The 27,274-nt window shown below is 29.3% G+C and overlaps 1 protein-coding gene across 3 annotated transcripts; it reads left to right on the top strand.

Moving 5' to 3' along the window:
* The first annotated feature begins 1,309 nt into the window (after nt 1-1,309).
* On the top strand, nt 1,310-10,891 carry LOC101493040 (membrane-bound transcription factor site-2 protease homolog). 3 transcript variants are annotated; one of them, XM_012718339.3, is made up of 8 exons: nt 1,310-1,748; nt 2,443-2,541; nt 3,230-3,330; nt 3,612-3,759; nt 8,768-8,848; nt 8,938-9,402; nt 9,522-9,839; nt 10,569-10,891. In XM_012718339.3, exons 1-8 carry the CDS (start codon nt 1,482-1,484, stop codon nt 10,716-10,718), a joined length of 1,629 nt encoding a protein of 542 aa, XP_012573793.1. In that variant the 5' UTR covers nt 1,310-1,481; the 3' UTR covers nt 10,719-10,891. The 3 variants fall into 3 exon arrangements, with proteins under 3 accessions (XP_012573793.1, XP_004509614.1, XP_012573794.1); XM_004509557.4 differs by having other exon boundaries at nt 3,227-3,330; XM_012718340.3 differs by lacking the exon at nt 10,569-10,891 and adding an exon at nt 10,390-10,553 and having other exon boundaries at nt 3,227-3,330.
* The last annotated feature ends 16,383 nt before the right edge of the window (nt 10,892-27,274 follow it).

The raw sequence follows: 27,274 nt of genomic DNA, 5'->3' as shown, positions 1-27,274 counted from the left end.
ACATTCTAATCAATTTACTTTTAAGTCAATTGTTATAAAATTTTCAAGCAATTTAACTTTTAAAGTCCAAACTTATTTATCGAGATATTTCAAAATTACATTGCATATAAGATTATCTATTTTTTTTAATTTAGAAGAGACCATAAATATATCATTTTCTTTCTTTAGATTAATAATATCTCAAATTGTTTTGATTTAAATATATATTTATGTTTCAGATTTATTTAACTTTCTTTAGATTAATAAGAACCGCAAAGAAATTATTATTGTACGAGGGATGAAATTACTAGAAGTATATATTTGAAAACCAGAGCCTAATACACCTTCTTCTTATTTTTCTTAGGGGTACTTAAATGTGAAGGAGAACAAAACAGTAAACAATGAGGGGTTCATCACGGGAAGAAACTTTGCTTCTTCTTTAGCTTATTTGTCTCTTTAATTTGATCTCATTCACCACAATCCATCTCATTCTCATCCCTATCCTCTATCTCAATCAAACACAGCAATTTTGATTCAATTGGAAATGATACATAGCCTACAATATTGGTGAGGGAAAATTTAACTATTGAGGAAGAGATACACCTATAGATGAAGTGATTGAACAACAATTAATTAAGTTTGTTTTAAAACTTCAGAGATCTGAGTCTACACTGGAAAGATAAAGGTGGATTTGGCTGACTACTAAGAGGGGAGAATAAGAAAAATTCTTAAATCTATTTGTTTGGATTATATTGATATTGTTGGGCACTAATAGAGTAGGAGGAAGAAGAATATTCCAGAGATCTAATAACAAGATCAATAACATTTAATTTTGAGATATTTTTTAATTAATTAATTAAATTTGTCAATAAATGACTCATTAATATCATGTAATTAAACAAATGGCAACTCATTTCAAATATTTTTGGCAGTTACTAACAAAGACAAAAAATGGCAGATTCTAATTTTGTAGAAATAAAAAAATTTATAAAGATCAAAACTAAAAAACATGGACCAAACAAAACTATAAAACTATATTTTATAGTCTTTAGTGAACATGTATTTTTTAATGAACTCAAAAATATTTACATCATCATAAAACTGTTTCTCGATGAAAAATAAGTTTAAAATTTAATTTTAAAATTTATATTTTCATTATTTTTATCTTAAAAATTTATATTTAATTCAATTAAAATAATAAAATTTTATAAAAAAATATTTTTATAATATTTACATAAATTTACTTAAAAATTTCAAAATTAAAAAAATAATTTTATTAAAATTTATAAAGACTAAAAATATAATTAACTATCTAAAATAAATTTTTTTTCCTTCACAAAGAAAAATTCTTTTTGATGGACATGCCCTTGGGCGATAGTATATGTAGGCGGTAGGTGGCGGAGTGGCGACGGTTGCGTGAGGATTTTGCTTAGCGACTCGACATTCTGCGAGCGTCTTTGTGCATTTTCAATTAAATGAAAAAGCAAGTTAGTTAATGAATCATGGAAGTGGAAACGAGACGAATAAGGAGATTTGTGAATCAACAAATTAGGTCCAACAATCTTCTTCCACTTCATGCTCCTTCCTCCTCTTCCTCTTCTTCTTCTTCTCAACTTTCCAACACCATTTCCTTTTGGTATTGCGATTACAAATTCTCCTCGTTCAATAAACACCTTTACCACTTCGGTCGTCGACATGCCAACTTTTTTAGACTCTGGTTTTCCATTGGACTTGGTTTTGCCCTTTCTGCTATGCTTGCTGTTACTTTGGTAAACTACTTTTCATTCTTTTTCTTCTTTTTCCTACTAATTTTTAATATTTAGTCAATATTAAATTTGATTTATGAAATTGTGGATTTTACCAACACAGTCTCCTACATTGACAATATTGTAAAATGATATATGAAATTGTAAAATGTTAATCGGATTCGTTCTTATGCTGGTGTTTGTAAGGATTATAATGACATCAAGTTGATAATAATTCCAGCATGCATTTCAGATTAAGGTTATGTTTGGATGAACAACTTAATTATGTGCTTATTGCATAAGTGTTTTTATACAAGCTATTTCTACAAAAAAAGATAAAATAAAGTTAAACTTCATATAAGCTATAATCTGTTTTCATAAGCTATGTTAGAGAGTTTATGAAAATTAGCTGAAAACAACTTATGAACATGTCATCAAGTTGTTTTTATAAGCTCTCCACGAATGCTTATGTTAGTAGATAAGCTCAAATAAGTCAATCCAAATAGAGTAGAATGCATTTGATAAAGATGCAGCCAGAGGAACGGAACAAATCTGGTTAATACTGTCCAATGTTAGGGTTCATTTTGGAATAATTTTAGGGACTGAGTTGATATGGTACTTACTATATAAATTGAGAGACCTAATTGAATATTTACTCATTTTAGATATTTTGTTCAATCGAATTTGATGGATTTATTTATTTATTTTTTGGTTTCAGATTCTCCTTTGGGAGTTAGCAACAGCTTTGCATCTCTGTGGAGAAAGCAATAAACTTCGAAGTCTTACAAATGCATTGCTATTTGGATTCCCTCATTTGGTTGGCATCTTTATTTCCCCTTCATTCCAATTTTAAGTTGTTATTGTTATACTATTTGGTTTTTTGAAAGAATAACAAAAACAAGGAGACTGATGTGAATACTGAATAGTTAAATGAGTGCTAATTTGTTTAGTTTGGTTGAAGTGAAGGGGAATAAAAAGGAAAAATATCAGTAATTTACTGTCGTTATTATACTCTTGTAATGTTGAAAGAAATTTCAAATGAAGCAGCAGAAACATTAACTTTTATAGCTTGAACTGATGATGTGAAAGCAATGAAGCTCAGAGACGTGAAGAAACACTGGCAAGGATAACATGTTATGTCTGTTGTGAAATTAAAAAAATTAAATTAAGGATATTTTAATTAGCACTGTCTACAAAATTTAGGATATTTTATTTAGCATGGTCCACTAACTTTAAGCCATTTTCCCCGCTCTCTTTAAGACCTTAATTTGGGAGGGGAGGAGTTTATGCCCCTTCCCTTAAAATCCATCTCCTCACTTCTTAGAACGTAATTTTAATTATTTAAAGGCTTGTATGACGGGTGTTGTATCTTTTAGAGGCAAATTGAATAATTTACTCCAAGGAAAATGCAACACGTCAATACCAAAATGACAACAAATGGAAAATTTGAATAATCTTTCTTTTATCATGCTCTTATGAACTAAGTAACTGTCTTTATGCAGCAGTCTGGTTTGAGCTTATCACTTGCCGATGCTGGATATATATGTATTTCTACCATCATATCTGTTTTTGTGCATGAGCTTGGTCATGCAGTAGCTGCCACTAGGTTAGTTGTTTTTTCTCTGTTGCCCTTATTCAAAATATCACAAACTATTGTTTGAAGAACCTTTCGGATGAATTGGACCACACTCATCTGTTGCTTGCTTCTAAAATGTTGAAAATCTTGATGTTTGATTATTTTTGGTGAAAAGTCATGCTTCCTTTATTGTTCTTTTATTTACTTTTTGATTATGCAGATACCAAGAATATCAAATTTAGTTTTTGCTTGAAATGTCAAAAACTAGATTCTCATGCCTTATGCTATTGCACCTTTTCAATGGAAAGCAGTGAGGGAATACAAATAGAGTACATTGCCGTCTTCATCGCAGTCCTATTTCCCGGTGCTCTTGTCGCTTTCAATTATGAGTTGCTGCAAGCTTCCCAACATTTGACTGCCCTCCGTGTATACTCTGCTGGCATTTGGCACAATGCAGTGGTAAGTTAAATATAAAATAGAATCCATTGACACTACAGTGAATATATACACCAATGTTACTCAATAACCTTTACACATGTGCACACAGTGATTTTCAATAATCTTGTCTTTGAACTAGGCAACTAGCTATCATTTGATCTTCCATGTCTGCTGACATATTATACTTTTTGGGAAAAAATGACACCAATGTATCCATCTTATACAAGGGGAAGAAAGAGAGGCAACTCAATGGATGAGAATATGCAAGTGTTAATTGGAATTAATTGAGATCTATAACCATTTATAACAAAAGAATAGTTGCTGAACACTTATATCATAATTTTACTCTCTGATATTCACACTATTTTATATTTCACATTAGCATAGAATATATACTGTAATAACATCAAACAGATAATTCACATTAATATCTATATAATTTAATTATTTTGTGTATTCCTTTTCCTCGCTTTGTACCCAAAATACTGATCCTGTAACTCCAACAATAAAATGGCCTAAATGGCTTGCTCGGGAAGAATTTTTGTTGAATCCCAAATACGATGGTTCTACAAAGCTTATCCCCTTTTAAGGTACTCTACGGAAGGATGTTAATCAGATGATGGTTGAAAGGGTTGATATCCTGATTGAGTTACGGGTTAATCTACATAAAGCACAAAACTGAACATGGGCGTGACACAACACACAATTGGGTAAATGCAGAAAAAGGTGCACCACCAAATTGATTGGTTTCTTCTCGATATACAGCCTTATCAGTTAAAGTCTCTGGTCAAGAAGATGAAATGGAAGCTGATTCCCATGTTTTGTGGGCCCTACCAAATTCTCGAGCTAATTGTAAAGGTGGCCTTTCAATTACAATTTACAAACACTTCCATCCATGCCATATTTCTTGTCTCTCTTTTTTAAGGCTGTTTCGCTCTTGTTCCCCAACCCTTGCCGTATTTTTGTCTCTTTTGGGGACATGTATGTCGTGTTTCAGAGCTGTGTTCCAGTGCTGCCTCTGTTTCGAATGTGAAGGAAGAACAAACAACATGAAGGATAAAGAAAGGGTTTCTTGCGAGTTTGGGACAGATTAAAAAACAAAATCAAACTTGTTAAATTGCGATTCTGAACTGTTGATTATGAGATAAAAAATCAGGATTCTAATCTGTATAGTTATTAGTATGTATTAATTCGGATTTTAGTTTTGTTTTTATTTCCTTTTTGGATAGCATTTATAGGGAATCGTTTTCCTAATTACCAGCTCTATAATGATTATACATAGTCAAATTACTTCTACTATTTATACTTTATCAAGTGAATAAACAATCACTTTTTCGCATGGTATCAGAGCTAGATCTGAACCATCCCTAGTCTCTTTCGCCGACCCAACCATGGAAGAAGACAAAACAAAAGTCTCACCCACAAAGACTGGAATAAATCTTGCCGGCTCAATCGAAGGGGCTGAACTTCTCATCACTGGCCACAAGTTGAATGGCCAAAATCACCTTCAATGGGAGAGGTCAAAACCATTCTGCAACAGGGTCATCAGAGGCAATGCAACCCACAACCCACAACAAATGGAAGAGAAACATGATCCATCTCCATTCAGCAAAGAACAAATAGAGGCTCTACAGAAAATGCTCTAGCTCATTTTTCTTACTGCAGAAAAATGTGGTACAACTTCGGTATCAGAAAAAGGTAATTTTCTACATGCTTTACACACTAGCAAAGGAAAACCAAAATCATGAATCATAGATTCAGGAGCCTCGGATCACATGAATGGAGATATAACAATATTTGACAATTATTCTCCCCGTCATGATAACTCCTCTATTCAGATTGCTGATGGTACCTTGTCAAAGGTTACTGGTACAGGTTTTGTTATTATTTCAAAAAATATTACTCTGAATTCTGTATTGTATGTGCCCGAACTTGATTGCAACGTGCTGTATATTAGCAAACTGATCAGAGACTTGAGATGTGTTGCTAATTTTTTTCCCAATATGTGTGAATTTCAAACGTTGGAGTCGGGAAAGACAATTGGTAGTGCTAAAGAGTGTGTTGGACTTTACTAATTGCAAGTTGAAGATGCCTCCAAAGAACTCAAAGCCAATTCCTGTGCAGTGGTTTCTCCAATTAGCGACGAGTCTCTAATGTTGTGGCACTATCGATTAGGTCACCCAAATCTCAGGTACTTAGAGAAATTGTTTCCCTCATTATTCAGTAAAAACCTAATGAACTTTCAATGTGAAGTATGTTAGTTATCCAAGCATACCCGAAGCACATACTCACCTAAACCATATAAACCCTCTCAACTCATCTCCTTAATTCGTAGTGATGTATTGGGACCATCTCGGGTTAGCAACATTACTGGAGCTAAATGGTTTGTTACATTCATCGATGATCACACAAGAGTCACATGGATATTTCTCATGAAAGAGAAATTAGAAGCTGGAAAACTATTTGAGTTTGTCCACACCATGGTGCAAACACAATTCCAAACAAAAATTAAGGTGCTCAAAACTGATAATGGTCGTGAATGTTTTAGTTCAGCACTAGAGTCCTACCTTAAGATCCATGGAATTGTCCACTAGAGTTCATGTGTAGATACCCCCGAACAAAATGGGGTCGGAGAAAGGAAAATTAGGCATCTACTAAGTAACAAGATCTCTCATGCTAGCCACAAATGTACCGAAACATTTTTGGGGAGAATTTGTCCTTTTAGCCACCTTTCTCATAAGCCTTCCACGTCCTCAATTTTGACACGCCCTATTCCATTCTCCAAATTATTTTTCCAACCAGCAGAGTTCTCACCTCAATCCCATTTAAAATCTTTGGATGTTCAACCTTTGTTCACAACCTAAACCCTCTCTGCAACAAACTTGACCCAAAATCTATCAAATGTATTTTTCTTAGCTACTCACCTCACCTAAAAGGATATAGGTGTTTCTCCCCAACAACCAGAAAATTTTACCACACTATGGATGTGACCTTATTTGAGAATCAACCTTATTACTCCAAAGTTGGAATTCAGGGGGAGAATACCTTAATCCCGAAAGAAACAACATAATTCCAATTTTTGGGTTTTGAGATGGTCGAAAAAAATGCAGCAGCAAAACCAATAAATTCCACACCAACAGTACCAGTAAATTCCACACCAATAGAACTGAAAATCCCACCAAACCATTTGAACCTGTCCTTGAAACGGCACTAGTAGATAGTACTGCACAAGAAGCTGATTGGAAAGTTTACACTAGGAGGAAGAAAAACAATTTGGTGGTAGAGTCAAAAATTGCTCCGGTGCAAAGCCATGAATCTAACCAGGCTCTAGAAAATGGAATCTCTTCAGGTGATATTCTTCCTAACTCGGAATCTGTCCATACGAGTTCAACTAACAATGATGTTCCTATTGCATTAAGAAATGGGAATAGAACTTGTACTCAACATCCAATTGAAAGATTTGTGTCATATGGGAAACTATCACAAAAATACAGGGTATTTGTAGCAGCACTTGATAACACATATATTCCAAGAGATGTTCAAGAAGCCCTTAAACAACCTGAATGGGCAGCAACCGTAGCAAAAAAGGTTCATGCATTGATTAAAAATAACACCTTGGAAATTACTGCTTTACCAGAAGGAAAACAACAAGTTGGATGTAAATGGATATTCTCTATCAAACACAATGTTGATGGAAGCATAAACCGGTACAAGGCTCGATTAGTAGCAAAGGGATTCACCCAATCATCTGGCATAGACTATGAAGAGACATTTGCTCCAGTAGCCAAACTTAACTCAGTACGAATCGTACTATTTGTGGCTGCAAACTTGGATTGGCCACTACACCAGCTAGATATTAAGAATGCTTTCTTAAATCGTGAGTTAGAAAAGGAAGTATACATGCAAATTCCCCTAGGACTTGAATCATCCAGCACCTTAAACAAGGTGTGCAAGCTCCGAAAATCCTTGTACGGTCTCAAGCAATCACCAAGAGCGTGGTTTGAAAGATTGACTCGAGTTGTCAAAGAAGATGGATTCATACAAGGCCAATCAAATCACGCAATGTTTGTCAAACACTCATTTGAAGGCAAGGCAAGGTAATTTTATTCATTGTGTATGTTGATGACATTGTTATCACAGGTGATGATCACGAGCTAATCAAACACTTGAAAGAACTCTTGGCTAGAAAGTCAACTACTAGCTATTGCTCTTTTGTGTGGGGAAACATGGTCACTTGGAGAAGTAAGAAACAGTCTGTGGTAGCTAGAAGCAGTGCAGAAGCTGAATTCAGAGACATAGCACAGGGCATTTGCGAAGGGATATGGCCGAAGAAGATATTGGATGAAATCAGAGTTCCAACCAATTATACCATGAGGTTATATTGTGACAAAAGAGCTTCCATCAGCTTAACAAAAAACCCGATTCACCATGATAGAACAAAAAATGTGGAAATTGACCGGCATTTTGATTGTGTACCATCGTGCAATCAAACAACAAACATCCTAACGAAAGCTCTCCCAAGAAATACATATGAAAATATCAGATCCAATCTGGGCATGATAGATATCTACCACTCAGATTGAGGGGGAGTGTTGATTATGAGATAAAAAATCAGAATCATAAGATTCTGATCTGTATAGTTATTAGTATGTATTAATTAGAATTTCAGTTTTATTTTTATTTCCTTTTAGGATAGCATTTATAGGGATTATGTTTCCTAATCACCAGCTCTATTATGATTATACATAATTAAATTACTTGTACTATTTATACTCCTTATGTAATCAGTTTCATTATCAAGTGAATAAACAATCACTTTTCCGCACGAACATTATTGCACCCGAGTCTGTGCATAAACGTTTCCACATTCATTTCAGCTCGTTATGGCCACCTGGAATAGTACGATTCCACAAGTTAACACTCGAGTTTAACAACCTTGATATGTATATGAATGCTTGTATATTTTGTTTTAGACTTTTACATGATTCAGATTGCTTATTGCATTTCTACAACTTCAACCTTTTTCTAGTGTTGTGCAGCCTGCGGATTGGCATTGTTCCTCCTGCCCGTGCTCCTGTTTCCCTTTTACAGCAGTGGTCATGGTCCAATGGTACAACTTCTAGATCATTTTACATTTATCATTTTTCTGTGTAAACGTCATCTTTCTTATTGCATGTGTGGTGGCTATATGTGAGACAGGTTTTGGATGTACCCCCAACTTCACCTTTGTTTGGTTATTTGGTTCCTGGTGATGTTATTCAATCAGTGGATAATGTACCCATCAGAAATGCACAAGAGTGGTTGACGCTTAATACTCTGACATATGACATCCAGCTTAGAAATGTAAATATTTCCCAGCACACTGGAGACTTGGGTGTTCTCAATAAAAGGAAGGGTTACTGTGTCCCTAGTATTGTGATGGAAGCAAGCAAAATTACTAATTTTCCGGAAAATCAACATGTTTGTCCCAGTGAACTTTCCGCCTTTGTAAAAATTTTATGTTCTGACAATATTACACTGGATGATGGTCAGAGTGAAACTGATCTATCCAATGGGAGATGGAATATGTACTGCTTAAACGCTAAAGATGTTGTCAAACTTGATAAGTGTGGTGATGGCTGGGGGCTAGCTACATCAAAGAGAAGTAGCTGTTCTTGCTCGCAGGTAGATAATTATCTGAATGTGAATAACCTTTCTAGTTTCTCTCTACTCTCTTGCTCTTAAATTGTATTCAGACACTAAGATATAATGCTTACTGAATATTTGCTTGATATTTTTTACAGGATGAGTTTTGTTTGGCTCCAATTCAGGAGCCTGGAATGGTATGGGTTGAAATCACATATTCAAGTCCTTCTCATGAATGCTTGCATGAAGAAAACACGGGTCCAGTTTCCAAAACTTCTGGACCTAAGGAAACTAATTGTGGTGCCACTTTTATATTTGTTGGTGATGTTATCTCAATGGCATATTCAATTCAGCTAACATCGTATCTGCCTCACTGGGGACCAAAGATCGTTGCATATTTTCCAAATTTTATAGAAAGGATATTAATATGGACATTCCATGTCTCTCTAGCTCTGGCTCTTCTCAATGGTTTACCAGTAAGTGATGAACTTCTTCTTGCTTATGATAGACATTGCCTTATCTCAAACATTGGTTCTGCATATGTGAGTTATAAGTGAAAATTATCCGTAGTTATATGCAACCTTATTTAATATTTCTTTGAATGATTTATTGTCATTTACTGACATCTAACACAATGGTTAGTAGATAGCTTCACAGCAGACATCAATCTGTTCAATGAAAAAAATAAAAGTTAGAATACAATCATAAAAATGGAATAATTACTTGAAAACACTTGTTTGACTAGGCTAATTGTTTATTATGCTAGGAGTAGAGATTGAACCCTTTCCTTCCTTATCACTTCAGATCTTAATTGATGTTCAATAAATTATGAGAATACAGTTAGCCTACTGCAAGGTGGGTTTTAAACTGGGTGGAATTATGAAGGATTTTGAGTTTCTAAAGTAAATAGTTATAAATTAGATTCTAGTTAAGGAAAGCAAGAGGCCTTCAATGAATGTTTGTTACAATAATGCCAGGAAAATAATAAAATATTAAATATATGTTTTTTTTGTTGCTATTTCCAAGGTTGAGGCAAAGAGGTTGGGTGTTTTAGAAAGAAAACTTTGTTGATGGAGTAACAAAGATTGAGAGAGATGCATAATGTGTGTGCAAGCCTTTTGATGCATTACTTCTGACTTTCTAAGACCAGAATATGCTTTTTGTTTCTATTGTTATATTTCATCTGATTGTGATGCTATTATCAGGTGTATTTTCTGGATGGTGAATCTATTTTAGATGCAACTTTATCCCACTTTACTTCATTAAGTCCAAGGAAGAGGAAGAAGGTTCTTAGATTATGTCTCCTTGGTGGGGTACTTGTTTCTATTTTTGGCTTTTTTCGGTTACTCCTTTAGTTTTTTTTTGATATCGCCATTTCTGTTTTGGTATTTTGAAACGAGTGTATGAGAATAAATCAACTCCTTGGACGGAACCTGAATGTTCAAAATTTCGGTTCCAATCCTGAAGGAATCAACTACACAGTGAAATTCAGGTAACTTTCAATAGAATATGATTTTTATTGATCTAATGTTTGCATTATTAGTACTAGGACCATCAAAATATTTCTGTAGGATGAGTTACACAAATCGAACGATGTCTTGTTATAAATCTTGTCTAATTACCAAAATTGCACAACGCTTAGGCCCTTCTTTTAGTTCAAAATAAGTTAATTCAGATTCTTTTTTTAAATGATCTTAGAAATTCAACACTTGCACATAGTCAGCTGAATATTCGTGTTTAGGTGGGAGGATAAAACCGGAGCTTCTTTTCCTACCTCCACACACTCTTTAGAAGTACACAGAAAAACAGAGATTTGTTTTGCCTTCTATGTGTACTTTTGGACAAATTTTTTTTGGCCCTCCTGAAGTATATTTCTGGATGGAGCTGTGACTTTAGAAACATGAGAGGTTAAAAGTAACTGTTGGAATAAACTCTCCTAATTTTTGAGACCCATTCAAAGTGGGCTTAATAAGTTTGTTAATGAAAAGACCAATGCAGTGCTTCCTACACCTCCAGTTTTGGCTACCACCCTTGACTTTTACCCTTTTATACTTTTCCCCATAGTATGCACACCTCCTCAATTTCCTTTGTGAATAGAACCGTAGCCCACAACTCCATTTTTCTTTTTTGGCGAGACACCACATCAATGCGACAACTTTCTCCAGTGCACGTGCTCACGTAAATTTGTTTTGTTTATTTAGCTTATGGAAACTCAATTTTTTGGATATGTAGGGGTTTTTTAATATCTGAAAGCCTATCATACCGTTTAACTAAGTTTCTGTAAGTCATATAAAACATTGAAGGAGTGGATTGGTGGTCTTTTTTAAATATAAAAAGTAGGGAAGAAAAAATTATTATTAAGTAATATTAATGACCATTTTACCACTATTTTTGAGTGGATTTGAATTTCATCCCTTAAGATTACGATGTCCAACTCTTGTTGATTTGACCTCCCATGGATAGAGATGGTCTTTCTATGAGGGTAACTTGCAGAATAAGACAGTTGAAAGGGGAGAGATCATAGTGTCTGAATTTATGATGGAGGAAATGAATGAGGTGTGTGTATATTGTGTGGGAAACGAGTATTTTGAGTAGTAAAAAAATTTAAGCGGGAGAGTGTGGGTAGCAAAAACATGGGGTGTTGATAGCACTGTCATTAGACCAAAGAGTTTTGATATAGACAACGTAACCTAGTGTATGGCTTCTATATCTTCGATCATTTTTATTCTGTTGCTGCAAACAATTGCCAATATATCCTCTAACCTTTTCTTGCATATTGAGATTAAGAAGGAAAAATACATTGATTTTATTTTGAACGGGAAATTGATTGTATGTCTATGCAATATCATATCAACTTTTTTTCATTTCCGTTATAGAAAGATGCTTTTCTCACTCCAAATATTCTCAAAAGTCTCCAAATTTTATCCGGTTAACTAATCTAGAGGTATATTTTACACATCTGAACTGACTAATATAAACATATATTTTTGTGTTTTAGAATATTGAAGGTGGAGAAGAAACGTGGTCTATAATATAGTTATCATAATGATTAACATCCAACAGTATAGTCAGTTTCTTAGGCCCATTAATGGTTGGTTTTGCCTATTCATGATATGAAAATGACTTCAACTTCCTCCTTTTTTTTCATAACAAACCATTCTTATGACTCAGACATCGTTAACCATTTTATCGTGCTGTCTAAATAGCATCCATTCCTTTGCTAGTGCTCATTTTGATTAGTTTAATTTATTTATATCAAGAGAATGTACTTAATTTGTATTATTTATTATTATACATAAAATAAATTACTTGCTTCAATAGTTATATCGTTAATATAATATTTCTAAACTTAGTTATCACTTTAAAAAAATTCAGAATTCATCAAGAGGCAAAAAAGCAAATTTGTTTTTTATATTTCTTTGGTAAGGGGGGCATGCATCTTAATATTTGACAAGTCTAACATTCATTAAATTTGCATATGTGGTCATGTGTTCGGTTGAGATATTGTTAAGGTGCTCATAATTAAATAAAACTATCCAATCTAAATAAAATATATTATCAAATATATTCGATTGGGTTTTATTTGTTTTATATTTAATGAAATTCGGTTGTTTCAGTTTTTTTTCCTCTCATATCTTCAAGTTAAGCAAATCAATCCTAACCATAGAGAGCCCAACAATTGTTGGGTATTTAATTGGAATAAATATGCAATGCAATGAAACAAAATAGTTAGCTATATGTGGGGGACTCTAACGTTGGTTGGTTCAATTTCACAAAAAAATTGGGTTTTCTTTAGTAAAACTTTGAATTTAAGTTTTTATGAATAAAATAAAAGTATCTGATTTGATTTGGATAAGTCGGTGTTCAATTGGATTAGACCAAAAAAAAAAAAAAACAATTAGAGCCATTTGGATGAAATAACTTACAAAATATAAATTGTTGATATATACACAATAGTTTATGGAATAGTGGGATTCCTAGTGCATATATAAATTAAATTTTTATATTATTATACTTGGTATTTGTCTGTAAGGTCCATTGTTTTTTTTGTGTGACTAAAATAAGATCCATTGTTTTGACTTCTACGCTATTTTAATTTTAATGCAACAATATATTATGCATGTTTTAGCTTTTCGCACCGCTTTAAATATTTTATGCTGTGTTTTTTTTACTAGTCTTTGGATCTCTACGTGTATTAATTTAATTATTTTGGAAATAATTAATTTTTTGACAAAAAATAGTTATTTTTGAAAATCACGGGTAACAAAGCATGTGTAACAGTGCACTATGTCCTAGTGATGGGTGATGAATCATCCACTTTTTTTTTTTTGACGTAAATGATAAATGATCCACTTGGCTATAATAGCTGCTAGATGTTTCATACTGTGGAACCATATATGCTACATGTTCCATCGTTAAAAAGACTTGACTAGAGTGATAAATTTGATACACTTATAATTTTCTATAATTACACGTAGTATGTATTATGGTTTTATTACATTAAGAGTATTACTTCAAAATTAAATAATATATCTTGACGGGTATGATATAAATGTTTGACCATTCAATCTATGTCTTGTCGTTACTAAAAGCATGGAGAGGACTACACATGTTGTGTGGGGCTTATATTCAACTTGTATGGTATGCATTTTGTGGGACTATATTTTGCATCATGTGATTCTCTCTATAGACTAGAGTACTTTTCAAGATGTGCCATCACGTATCGATGTAGAATATTTACAACAACAAAAAAAAAAGTTTTGTAAGATCAAATATTCAAAGTTTGGAATCAATTAGTCAAAGTCACTAGCACATGTCTAACAATAAAAATAAAATCAGTATGGATAATATTTTTTAGTAATAGATTAAAGATTTGATAGACATTTTAACAAACACTACTTGTGAAGTATAGAAATAATTTTATAATGATTATATAATCTAGGAAGAAATAGCTTTTTATTCACTTTTTGAATCTACGTTAAGTTTAATTTTATGTTGTGTTCTTAGTTGAGTTAAGACTCTTCTATTATAGATTCAATAATAAAGTCAATTAATGGATATAAATTCAATTAAGGTAGATGTCTCTCATATTTGGTAATTAATTACTATCGTTTATTTAAGATTTAAATAATAATTAGTGATCACGATAAATGATGTGTAAATGTCTAATACAATTAATGTTTAACATTCTGAATGAACTTACTATAAAATAATTTATACTCTCGTAAGAAAAGTACGTGCACATTCTTGATTCTGATATCACTTTCACTTAAATCTTTCATTGACTTAAATATAAAAATCAAATATTTATTTCAACCGAAAAGTTGTTATTAATTACTAATTAAAATTCAAATTAGAGCTCCATTTGGAAAAAAAAATTAGGCTAAACCTATCTAACATAATATGCTAAATATAAGTTAATGAATAAAAATCAATTGATACACGTGTTAGAAAATGTTATAATGCAAAACATAAGAATCAATTGTTACTCACAAAGTCGTATAAGAACATGTTTTACAAAATATAATAAGGTACGTATTAGTTTGATGTATTAAAGGGTATGTGTAATAAAGGAAGATATATTTGTGGTGGGCCCACCAGTGATGACACAATGAGTAGTTATATTATGCTATGCATATGGTTATAAAAATGGTTGAAAGTTGAATCGTTGTAGAAAATAGAAATCCCAATTTGCTGTGATAAATTTTGATGATATTTTGGTACCTTTGAAGCCATATGAATATTGTAAGAGCAACGTGCTTCTGTCTGTTCAAAAATGGAAAAACAGGAAACGAATGCGTCTCTTGTGGTTGGAAGTTTTTTATAAAAATGTGCATACTCATACTATTAATTAATATTATGTTCTTTATTTATATAGTAAGATAGTGAAATGAAAAACCTATAGAAAAAGTAAAAAAATTGATCAAGAATTGTGCATCTTTTAAATATTGTTTTGTCCATTATAACTTCTCTTAACTCTTACCAAGCACATGTTCTCATCATGTAATAATTGATCTGAAAATAAGAATGTATTTATTTTTTCCTTAATAAACGTGTCTGTCTAATTCATACTCAAATTAGTAGAGGTCTAATTTAGAAAAATAAAAGTAAATACAATTATCAAATTTAAATATCATAACTAAAAATGATAATGTTCTATTATTATTATTATTATTAATTTTTTTTAATCTAATTTTGGTATTTCTAACGTGAAAAATTCAAGAAGTGCATTCATCTTAAATGATAAAAGTATCCGATTTAATTTAAATTATACTCATAAAGTAGAGAGATGTAACAAGTGAGTTTTTGATAGGAGGAAATAGAACCCAGGAGAAATGAGAATAATATTCCACAAACACCATAATGTCAAAACATACAAACTTGTCATATATATATATATATAATGGAACTAAGGTTAATTAAATTTGTAGTAAGAAGTAAGTAATAAAGAAAAGCAATGCAATTTAATATGAAACAAATTTAAAAAAAAAATAAATAAATTAATTTATTATTTATTTATTAAAAGTTAATAAAAAAATTATTTTTATAATTAATGAAAAAACATAAAAAAAAGTTAATTATAAATCTTGTATCTTTTTTATCATTCAAATTTGCATAAAGAAAATTGATAAAACAATAAAGATTTGGTTTTGTCCTTTGAAGATATGCTTCCATGTGTGTGTTCTGAATAAACATCACTGCCATCACGTGAATGACCTGACCAAAGCTTCTCCTCTCTCCCCACCATAATATTATTTATTCTTTTCAATTTTTATTTTTTTTTGCCTAAACTCTTTCCTTTCATTGGGGTGACAAAAAAAATGCACACAAATTAAAATTTGGACACACAAAGAGCAACATATTGCAAAAAAAAAAGAAATGTGACATTATGTATAGTTTGTTACACTCAGTACATAAAATTTATTACAATGAGTTTGACCATGAGGGGTGTGCTTAATAGTGCAGACAAAAAGTGGCATTTATTGGGACTTTGTTTGGTATATTTCCATCTCCATTTCCATGTGCTGCCCAAAGAATTTTCAATATTAATGTAGCAACCATATGCCAATACCAAACTATTTTCATTTGCCCAAACAACATCATCACTCGATTGGACTCTTTACTAAATTCATTTTTCTCATTAATTCTCATTCTAATTAATTTTTTATTTTTTTTGGTTTTAAATACCAAAGAAGAGACAGATGATTACATGCTCTTATGTGGATTTTAACTTATAGAATTTTTCCGCTTTATATTATTTATGTTTTTATTTATTTCACACATGTGAAGCTGTATTTTGTTTCTATTTTTTGTTAGTACTTAATACTAAGATAAGGTGCTGTTTCTTTGTTTTTATTTTTTCTTTTGGTAATGTCATTTTTTTAGTTGTCTAATTTTTAAGTATTTTAGACATGAAAAAAAATTTAAGTACATCAACTAAAAAGAATCATAAGTGTAAAAAGATACACTTATTTACGTACTAGTTAGAAAAACTTACATCTAAAAAACAAAGGTAAAATTTTAACAATCTTCTATAAAATATTATTATTAATTAGCAATAAAATGTCTTTATTTTTTAGTAAAGTTTTGATTTATAGTATGTTTTGGGTCTCAATAAATGTTGAGTTAGATGGTCATGTGTTTTGCAATATTTTATACTTTATCGTACAACGTCTTAAAATATTAATTTTATATTATTTAATTTTTATATTTTATTTATACAATTTTATAAAGTCTGTATGTAATTTTGTTCAAAAACTTTAAAAGTTACTTTTACAATATAATTGAGTCCAAGATTTAGTTACATGAAGAATTAAATATATGATATTAAGATTTTTGGTAATTTCTTATATGACTGTCCTTAACTCAAATTTGATGATCCCATCATAATCACATTGTTTTCATCTGCAATATTATAACAAAACAAAAATTTAAAAGAAAAAAAAAATTATAATCTTTTAAGTTTAGCTCAATTATCATTTACATCCTTTTTAATTTTTTTTGTTTAGTCATTTAAGTTACATTTAGTTTGCACCATTAGTCTTTAAGATACATTAAATAATACATGTGATTCTTTAAGTTTGACAATTTTTTTAAATTATGATTATGAAATGTGAAGATTGTTTAATTAAAACATCGCAGAAAGTTAATTGACTTTAAAATATATTAAACCCTATTAATAAATATAGATGATTTATAAAATGTAATATGAGATACTTATTATTATAATATTATTTGTTATTAAAAATGAAATAAAAAATTAATGATACAAACAATATAATTTAAGAAACTAAATAAAAATAAAAACTTAAATAGAAATTAGACTAAACTTAAAAGAAAATTGATATAATTTTGCGTAATTTAAAAGATTGGAGTTGAAATTAATTTGGGACCAATAAAATGTTGGTAGGCCATAGAATAGCATATAGGTAATAGTAGGTAGGTTGTAATGAAAAAACAACAAAAGAACAAATCAATTCTAGTCTCAAAAATATTGAATACATGTTCCTTTGTTCTCTCCCCATGCCTACGTGTGGATGACAAAGATTAAGAAAGAGAGAGAAAAAGATATGATGAATATGACCAGAAATCACGAGGTGGGGTAGCATAAGACCACAATCCCACATGGTTTTGCAATAGTGTATAACAAGGCATAAAATCTTCAACTGTGATATTAGGGTTAGGTATGGTAGTTAGAAAGTCCAATATCACGCTCTTGTCCCTCAATGGGACCATATCATAAACAATATATATTTATCAACATGCATTTTCTAATGTGTTTTTTCTTTATTTAGTTATGATTTTTTTTAATTTTTCATTTTTTTTCAAAATTTGATATAACTATACAAAACATATTTTAAACTAAGAACTATAAAGAAAATAACTTATTTTTTTTTCTTTCTATATTTATATATATGCTAGGTCTTTCTTTAGCTCTTTTCCTTTTTTTAGATCCGGATAAAATGGAGTGATTAAAAAAGCAAGACCACTTTTGCAACTTGTTTTCAACACACTTTTTCATTTTCTAGTTCCTTAATTACTTCTCTCTCCTTATCTAGGAAAATTTTAATTTAAAGCTAAACAATAGGATAACCCGTGGCACACTATATGCCAAATGTTTCTTTTGTTTGGTATAAAATGTAAAATATTTCACATTTCAAATCACATGGGGATTCTTAGAATCCTCTACAAACAATTAACATATGGCTCTTCTCGAGATTAACAAATGCTCCTAATTTTGTCAACAACAAAAAAATCCTATAATTGAGGTTTTGTTGGTCGAAATGTTTTAAGAAAAAAAGTTACTTAAAATGTGGTGAAAAGGAAGTGATACAAAGGTAGTACAAATATACAAGATTCATACATTAGGATGTTTTGATCTGTGAAATACATACATTTCATATTTTATTTTCGAAATTATAGTGAGATAAGATAATTCAAATTTGCTCGTCTAGAGTAAATCATGCATATTTTTCCGATGCACATAGTCAAAAGGTGGAAAAATTGTCCCAAGTTTTTTCATTATCTCGGCTATATATAGTCTTTGAGTATTTTGTCATTTCTATACTTTTCCTCTCTCCAAAAATATTGTTTTATATGTCGACTAGTATTTTTTTTACTGTAAATATGTCGACTAACTATTAATATTATCTCCATATTAAAAAAGAAGACTTTTTTGAATTTTTTTTGGTCTTGTTTTATAAAATAAAAATTCCATTTTTTTTCAATTTTTTAATAATATTAATTATTTCTTTATTAATATATCCTACTATGTTACATTTTTTTTACATCTACAATAAATATTAAAATAAAAATATAAATTTATTATCTGTCTCCAAGTAAATTATCAAATAATTTAATAATACAATTAACTTTTTTAATTTTTGTAATTTAGTTAAAGACCTCTTATATATAAAAATAATAATTAATAATTAAAAAAATATGCATAAAATTTATTTTATACATAAAATAAAATAATCATGCACACAAACACTTTTTTCTACCGAACAAAAAATAAACTTAAATTTTACACATAATCATGTTCACGATGTATTTTATAACAACTTTCTATAAGTGTGAAAATTGATAATATATATTTATATGTTAAAATAATCTTCTACTAACAAAAAAACTTCTATTATACTTCTATTATATCTTTTGATATTTATCATAGTCAAATAAATACAAAATTTAAACTAAAAAAAAAAATATAAAAATAATTTGATTTCAAAATTATTCAGTATTTTATTGAACTAAACTTAAAAAATCGATGACATGTCTTCTTAAAGCCAACGAGTCATGGCACACATTACATAGTGTAGAACAAAAGAATATAGTTAAAATTTGTTTTGTTCAATCTCTTCAATTCCTTAAAAAAATCGATTATGATAATTTGGCGACGAGCCTATAAAAAAATGGTTTCAACAAAGAGCAAATTTAGGTGTTTTTGATGAATTCAATTTAAACTAAAAATGACTAAAGTAAAAGGATTTGATTATTTGAATATAGTTTTGATATTAAAATATATTGAGAGAAAGAAATATGATGAGATTTGAAGTGGGTGGTTGTAGGATTTGGATTAGGTTGGCGGCAATGGTAACGTGCTAGAAAATAAATAAGAAAAAGGAAAAAACATGTCAATAGCATCATTCATTCATTCATTCTTAGAATTGAATTTTTCAGAACAAACACGTGGCACTACGTTGGAATGAAAACTACAACTAATTTGCTGTGTTGTTTCTGACTAGACAAACCACCTCTTATATCATCATTTTTCTTACTATATTTCTTTCTTCACTCTATCTACACTCCATTCAACTACAACTTCTCTTATTAATTCATTCTACTTTATATATTAATATATAATATAATATAAGACCAAAAAATTTTTGATTTATGTAACTTTTTCACCTAAAGTTAGATTTAATTTGCCCTTATTTCTTTTGATTCTTTGTGCATACGTATGTTGATTAGTCAAATTTTATAATAAAAAAGAGATATTGGTTCGTTTCTTTCTCAAAAGGAAGCAATATAGGTACTTCATGTGCGTACGAATATAATTTAATTTACAATATAAGTATTTGCTTGGAATTAATTAAAGAACATTTTATGGTTGGAACTATGTGGATATAGTACATCTACATCAAAATTGAAAAGTGCAAATTACGTCATAATAATGTAATTGTAATAAAGTAAGGGAAAGGAATATGTGACCTCGTATATTGCAGAGTTTCATTTTAAAAAATATGGATCTTTAATAAAAAAAAAGTATTTTAAAAATAATTCTTACTATTCTTAAGCAAAAATAATTTTATAAAAAAATAGATATGATATTTTATTAAAATTTAAATAGTTAAATATACATTTTAATTAGGTCCATATTAGATATTAGACAACCCCTATAAATCACTATCAAATCGTTTTGTTTTCAAAATCCAGTCGCATGATCTCATGTGAGTATCATAGATGGATAATCATGTTTGACTTTTTTTTCTTCTTGTGTCAAAATTTTACAGCTAAGTCAAACTAATAATTATGAACAAATTTACTATTCTACCGACATAGCAAATTATGAAGAAAAAGAATATATATTGATTTGTAAAATTTTGTTCGCTATATTGATGTGAGATGTTTCTATAAGGTTTGATCTTTGGCTTGGTATATTTGTTTATCTATGATACAACGAGTTGAGAATCAATGTTTATTTGTACTTTTTCAACTTTGAGTTCGTATGCCAACTTAAGATCAATTAGACATGTTTCGTATTCAACTTGATATTTTGAAGTTTGGAAAAAAAAAGGCAATAAGATCATTATTAGTTTGTTTCTTGAGTATCTTGTAGATAAATAAAAAATAAAAAATATAATATATTAATTATAATTTTCAGTATAAATTACACACGAGATAAATATTAGTAGTTCAATTAGTAAATCACACACGAGAACTTATTGTATAAATCAATAGTAGTGCATCTCCTTAATATCTTCTAAATAAAATTTTATAAAAAATTATTATATTTATGCAAAAGAAAATTATAATATACTACGTTTATCAATTACTTAAAAGAGAAATATGTATTTTATTTGTTATATGTCTTTTGAATATCTTATAGACAACTCATTGGACAATGTTTTCATCGATCAATTAATTAAAATATATTTTTTCTACGATTCAATTAGTTAAAATATAAATATGTATTTTATTAGTAATTTTTACCTTGAATGATATCTCAATACAAAACTAAAATAATTATAATACATTAATACAATTCTATATATAGATTATACACATGATAAATGTTTGTCATAATCAGTTAGTTAAAATATGATATTTCACGATATAATATACTTCTTGAATTAGATAAAAATTTGAGGAGAATTAGAATACACAATTATAATTTATAGTGCACGAGACAAATATTTATATGTATTGATTAATTAGGTAAATAATAATATTTATGAATCAATTATTTAAAAGATAAATATGTAGGTATTTCATTAGTAATTTTTCACTTTGACGACATCTTGATAAAAAAAAATGTCATAATACACTAATTATAATTTTATGTATAAATTATACATGTGACAAATATTTGTTACAAGTCAATTAGTTAAAATATAATCTTTAACGAGATGGTTGAAAGAGAAATATGTGAATATTCTTTCTCTGTTCTTCATTTAAAAATAAGAAAATATGTATTTCATTAGCAGTGCATCTCTCAAATCTTTTAGATAAAAAATTTACAATAAATTATACATAAAATTAATATTTTTCACCGATTAATTACTTAAACAGTTACTCACTTTGTGTGAAAATAGTTAAAAGAAAAATATTATTTAATTAATTATTAATGTGTTTTCCTAAATATTTCTAGATAAAATTGTGAAAAAAGTATTATATATTAATTATAATATACTATATAAAACCTTACATAAAATAATTATTTGCCAGTTATGTATAAAATAATTGAGTTGTGTCATATCATGCTATACATTCTTCTGAGTAAGGTATCATGATATACGTACATATTAAATAAAATTTTAAGTAATGTTTTATACTTAGTAAAATTAATTTATATACACTTATATATATATATATATATATATATATATATATATATAATCTATAAATAAAGATTAATGTATTGAAATGATCAGTCATACAAATTATGACACATTTATGTTGAAAAAAAAATAATTTAGATCGGTGTATCTTTAAAATTGAGAGATAATTAACTACAAGAATAAGAATGAATTTTTGAGTAAAAAACATGAACGGTGAATTATCTTTATTGTTATTTAGGGTTTACAATTTTAAATTAACTGTCTAATAAATAACGATCAACGCATACGCCAAAAATGACATTTTATAGCGCGTCTTTTATAGCGCTTATTAAATATAAGCGTTGTTGTATGATATTTTAAAAATAACGGAGAATACAACATCACTTTTTTGACAAGCGCTGTAAAAAAAGCGTTGTAAAAGGCTTGCGCTTTCACATAATAAAGGACCTATTAGAGCGCTTTTTGGAAAAGCGCTGTAAAAGACTTTTAAAAAATAAAATAAGGAGGTCATTTACAGCGCTTTTGAACAAGCGCTTTAAAAGGCTTCTAAAAAAGCGCTGCAATAGGCTTTTAAAAAATAAAATAATGAGGTATTTTACATCGCTCTTTAAAAAAACGCTGTAATAGGTTTTAAAAACATAAAATAAGGAGGTCTTTTACAACGCTCTTTAAAAAAGCGCTGTAATAGGCTTTAAAAAAAATAAAATAAGAAGGTCTTTTACATCGCTCTTTAAAAAAGCGCTGTAATAGGCTTTTACAAAATAAAATAAGGAGACCTTTTACAGCGCTCTTTAAAAAAGCGTTGTAATAGGCTTTAAAAAAAATAAAATAAGGTGGTCTTTTAAAGCGCTCTTTATAAAAGCACTGTAATAGGCTTTAAAAAAATAAAATAAGGTGGTCTTTTACAGCGCTCTTTAAAAAAGCGTTGTAATAGGCTTTAAAAAATAAAATAAGGTGGTCTTTTACAACGCTCTTTAAAAAAATGCTGTAATAGGCTTTAAAAAAAATAAAATATGGTGGTCTTTTACAACACTCTTTAAAAAAGCGTTGTAAAAGACATCATTTTTACAGCACTCTTTAAAAAGACATCCTTTTTTTTTTTTTTTTAAAAGCCTATTACAGCGCTTTTTTAAAGAGTGCTGTAAAAGACCTCCTTATTTTTTTTTAAAGAATGTTGTAGTAGGTTTTTATATATAACATTAAACCCTTCAGTTTCCTCTTCATTACATAGACTTCACTACGCTTCAGTGACCTTCTCATTGGGAACCCTACTGTCCCTACGAACCATATTGTTAACCATCTCCATTGCAAACTATCTTCATATTTGTTACTATCCCTACGAACATTATTATGTACTCTTTTCATTGCGAACTCTACTATGTCCTACGAACCGTTTGTATTTCTGCGCATTCTCGCTGTTCTTTCTTAAACGAAACCGTAACCCTACGAACCCTATAATAATAATCACATTTATTTGATAGTGCTTTACAAGTTTATTTGATGTGTTTGTTAATACTAATAATCATTTATTTGATAGTGCTTTACAAGTTTTCCGAGCTCAAATGGGTGTTACAGTGTCGAAGCAAAAGTCAAATAAATCACATGGATTCCAATAAATGTTTGAAATATATGCCTTTAAAATTTCATTAACAATCAATACACAAATATTTATTGACTTATATGTTTTATTTTATAGTGCCCTCGTCAAACTAACAACATAGACTGCAGATCTTATATATTGCGATTCATGAAGGAGATTGTTGATATAATCCCAGAAAGAGATCTAACTGAAATAAAGGAATGCACCTATTACAACGCTTTTTTAAAAAAACGCTGTAAAACTAGTACAACAAGCAGCGCGTTTTTAGAAGGGATTTACAGCGCTTTTTATTTTAAAGAGCATTGTTGTATCATTTGATAGCGCTGGATTCCACAACGTTTTTTTGTTTGTTGAAAAAGCGTTGTAAATGGCTTAAAAAAAGCGCTGTAAAATACCATTTTTGGCGTAGTGACGTAATAATTTATTCAAAGATTATATACTTATAATATCAATTATTAATAATTAATTTTTTTAATTTTATTTTCTAAAGTGAAAATGTGTAAGTTTATCAACTCCCCTACTTAGGAAAAACTAATTATAATTAAAGAAATAGTAATTCTTTTTAGTTGGAGTAATGTGTCGCAATAAAGTGGCATCGGTAGTGTGGAAGTAGTGCAAAAATAGAATAAAAAATAAAAAGAGAAATGTGGAAGGTCAAAATGGGGAAATGGGACCCACACAGGAAAAAAAGAGTTCAAAGAGCACATGGATGACAAACTGCCATAACCGACAATAACCGTGACTTTGTCCTTCTATAGATTACATTAATTATGGTTTGGTTATAGTACTATAATATTCGTCGTGTTTAAAAAAATATGCATGTTTGTAGTCGTACGCTCTTTGATATCCACTTTAATATTTATATCCTTATTCTTTGGGTATCTAAGTGTTCGTACACATACTCATTATCCACGTTTTAACTAAAATAGATTGATAAATAAATGATATTGTTGGGATTAAATTTAAAAATTATTCAAATATCTTAAATCTAGTGTTAAAGTATTATAAACTAAAATATTTTCTAACTCAAAATATTTCAAATAAACAATCGTTACAATACACATTCAATTATCCATCACAATACTTTATGAGGTTGTAAGTCATACGACAATATTATTCGAGATCTATAAAAACAATTGGTAGAAAATTGCAAGTATAATTATAAAGTCACGATTAATAAGACATAATTCTTAATTATAAAGTCACAATTATTTACCTATTAGTCGTAATCAAATTCTTAAAATATTTGCAAATATTTATCTTTCGATTATAAATATTAGTAGTCCAATGATATTAATGGATGCTAAAACATAAAAAAAAAAACAATTAATTAAACTAAACATTAATATAATAAATGAATAATATATTTATATAAGTGCGGGTGCAGGGCCGAGTGGATACTATAATACTCTTACCTGCACTCATACCTGTTTAATTTTGCGGTTAATTATCTGTTAGCGTGCTCATATTCATTATGCGAGTTTTTACTCTACCCATTGTGAGTTTTTTTTTTGCGGATATCCACTGGATCTAGATCTAATTGTCATCCATATGTCCTTCCGTTCCTCCGAGTTCCATGTTGCTTCCTTTCTCATCTCATTCAAACACAAACACTTATTTTGTCCCCACTTTCTTTTGCCTCCTCATAACCTTCTAAGCCACAAATTCTCTTACTCGTGTCAAATAGTCAACAATGAAGTGGGATCAAGTAATTTCTTCTATGTGGACCATCTGATCTTAATAAGACGTTCTAGAAAGAAAAAAATTATTTTTATTTTTATTTCATAATTGTCATTCTCTTTGGATTGTCATTCATTCAAGAATATATTATAAATTTATGGATTTAGTTTCTTTAAAGTAATCAATTCAATTTAGATACTAAAGTGTGTAATATCACTCATTGAATAATAAATTAAATGTAGATATTATAGATATATTATAAATAACTATGAATTTGTTATAATAACAATCTTGATTTTCTCACTTTACACTTTAATCATTTTAGATGATGTAAATCCTAAATCTATATATATGTTTCCTTTTTAGGATTGTATTAGTTGGTATTAGAGCAATAAAATTTAAAGAGAATGAAAAGAAACCAAAATTCAAAAGTAAAAAGATTTAGTAGATAAAAGATGAAAGAATAATGTATCACACTCTCGATTTTATAAAGAAAAGAAGAAGTGATAAGTCAACAGAAAAATTGCTACAAAGATATAAATATGTTTTATAAGATTCAAATATGTGATCTTCAACAAAAAAAGAGAAGAGGCACAAAGCTCTCTCAAAATACTAATGCATATAATTTCTTTATTTTTTGATGCCCTAAAATGTATTTATAGGTTTTAAAATAAAGATGTAAACATCCTTATATTCACGAAGATACTAAATATTGATTCCTAGTTACATCCCCTTGACGTAAAAGAAACATAATAGAAAACAAAAAAATACAAAAATAAAATAAACAGTTATCCAAATATTTGTTTTCAACTTCCAACGCATTTATGATCAAGATAGAAACTCAATTTAGACTAAAAGCGTGATTCTTAAAATAAGAATTGTAGAGAATTATCTTCGTTTTTTAAAGTATAAAAAATCACACACAAAATTGGAGTGTTGGAACTTATAATAAAACCGAAACAAGACAAAGACATCGTTTTCAATAAAACCATAATTTTAACAAAGTCCAATTTTATTCTTCTTTCTGCATGTAGAACTTGATTATTTTTGTGAAAATGTCTCTTGTATACTCCATCAAATATCGAATTACGTATATAATTATAAATAAAGAGTAGTATAAAAATTTGTAAAAAAAATTGAATGAAATAAATTGTCTCTTTTAAATTGTGCAAAATAGAGAGTAGTATATAATATGTTTTAATATTTATTTCTTTTTTTTATATTGATAGTTGATGCCGCCACTAACATACACTACTCATTCTCTTTTCCAAAATCTAATATAGTTGCAGGCTTGCAACCGCAACCTCTTGTAGTAATCGTTTTCTTCACCAAAGAGCATAGGCTTATAATTCCTTTTTAGTCTAAAATCACTTTTTTAAATTATTTTTATTTATTTTAAATAGTTTATATATATATATTTAATTTTTCTTTTGTATTTTTTTATAATTTTATAATTTTATTGTAACATTGTTTTATTTGTTATTTTGTAGCGAGGTTATTTAATTTTTGTTTTTTGCTTGTTGCGTTGTTTTGTTCAAATCGACTTTTATTTAGTGTAGATTCAAGT

The sequence above is a fragment of the Cicer arietinum genome, chromosome 7 (assembly GCF_000331145.2).
Source record: "Cicer arietinum cultivar CDC Frontier isolate Library 1 chromosome 7, Cicar.CDCFrontier_v2.0, whole genome shotgun sequence".
Taxonomy (NCBI): Eukaryota; Viridiplantae; Streptophyta; class Magnoliopsida; order Fabales; family Fabaceae; genus Cicer; species Cicer arietinum.
This window is presented reverse-complemented; position numbering and strand designations above follow the sequence as displayed.

Bases quoted from the DNA above. Each gene is read 5' to 3' on its own strand.
- LOC101493040 (XM_004509557.4), top strand. From the start codon at position 1,482: ATGGAAGTGGAAACGAGACGAATAAGGAGATTTGTGAATCAACAAATT. The intron at 8,849-8,937 runs GTACAACTTCTA...TATGTGAGACAG, and splicing joins GCAGTGGTCATGGTCCAATG to GTTTTGGATGTACCCCCAAC. The intron at 9,403-9,521 runs GTAGATAATTAT...TATTTTTTACAG, and splicing joins GTAGCTGTTCTTGCTCGCAG to GATGAGTTTTGTTTGGCTCC.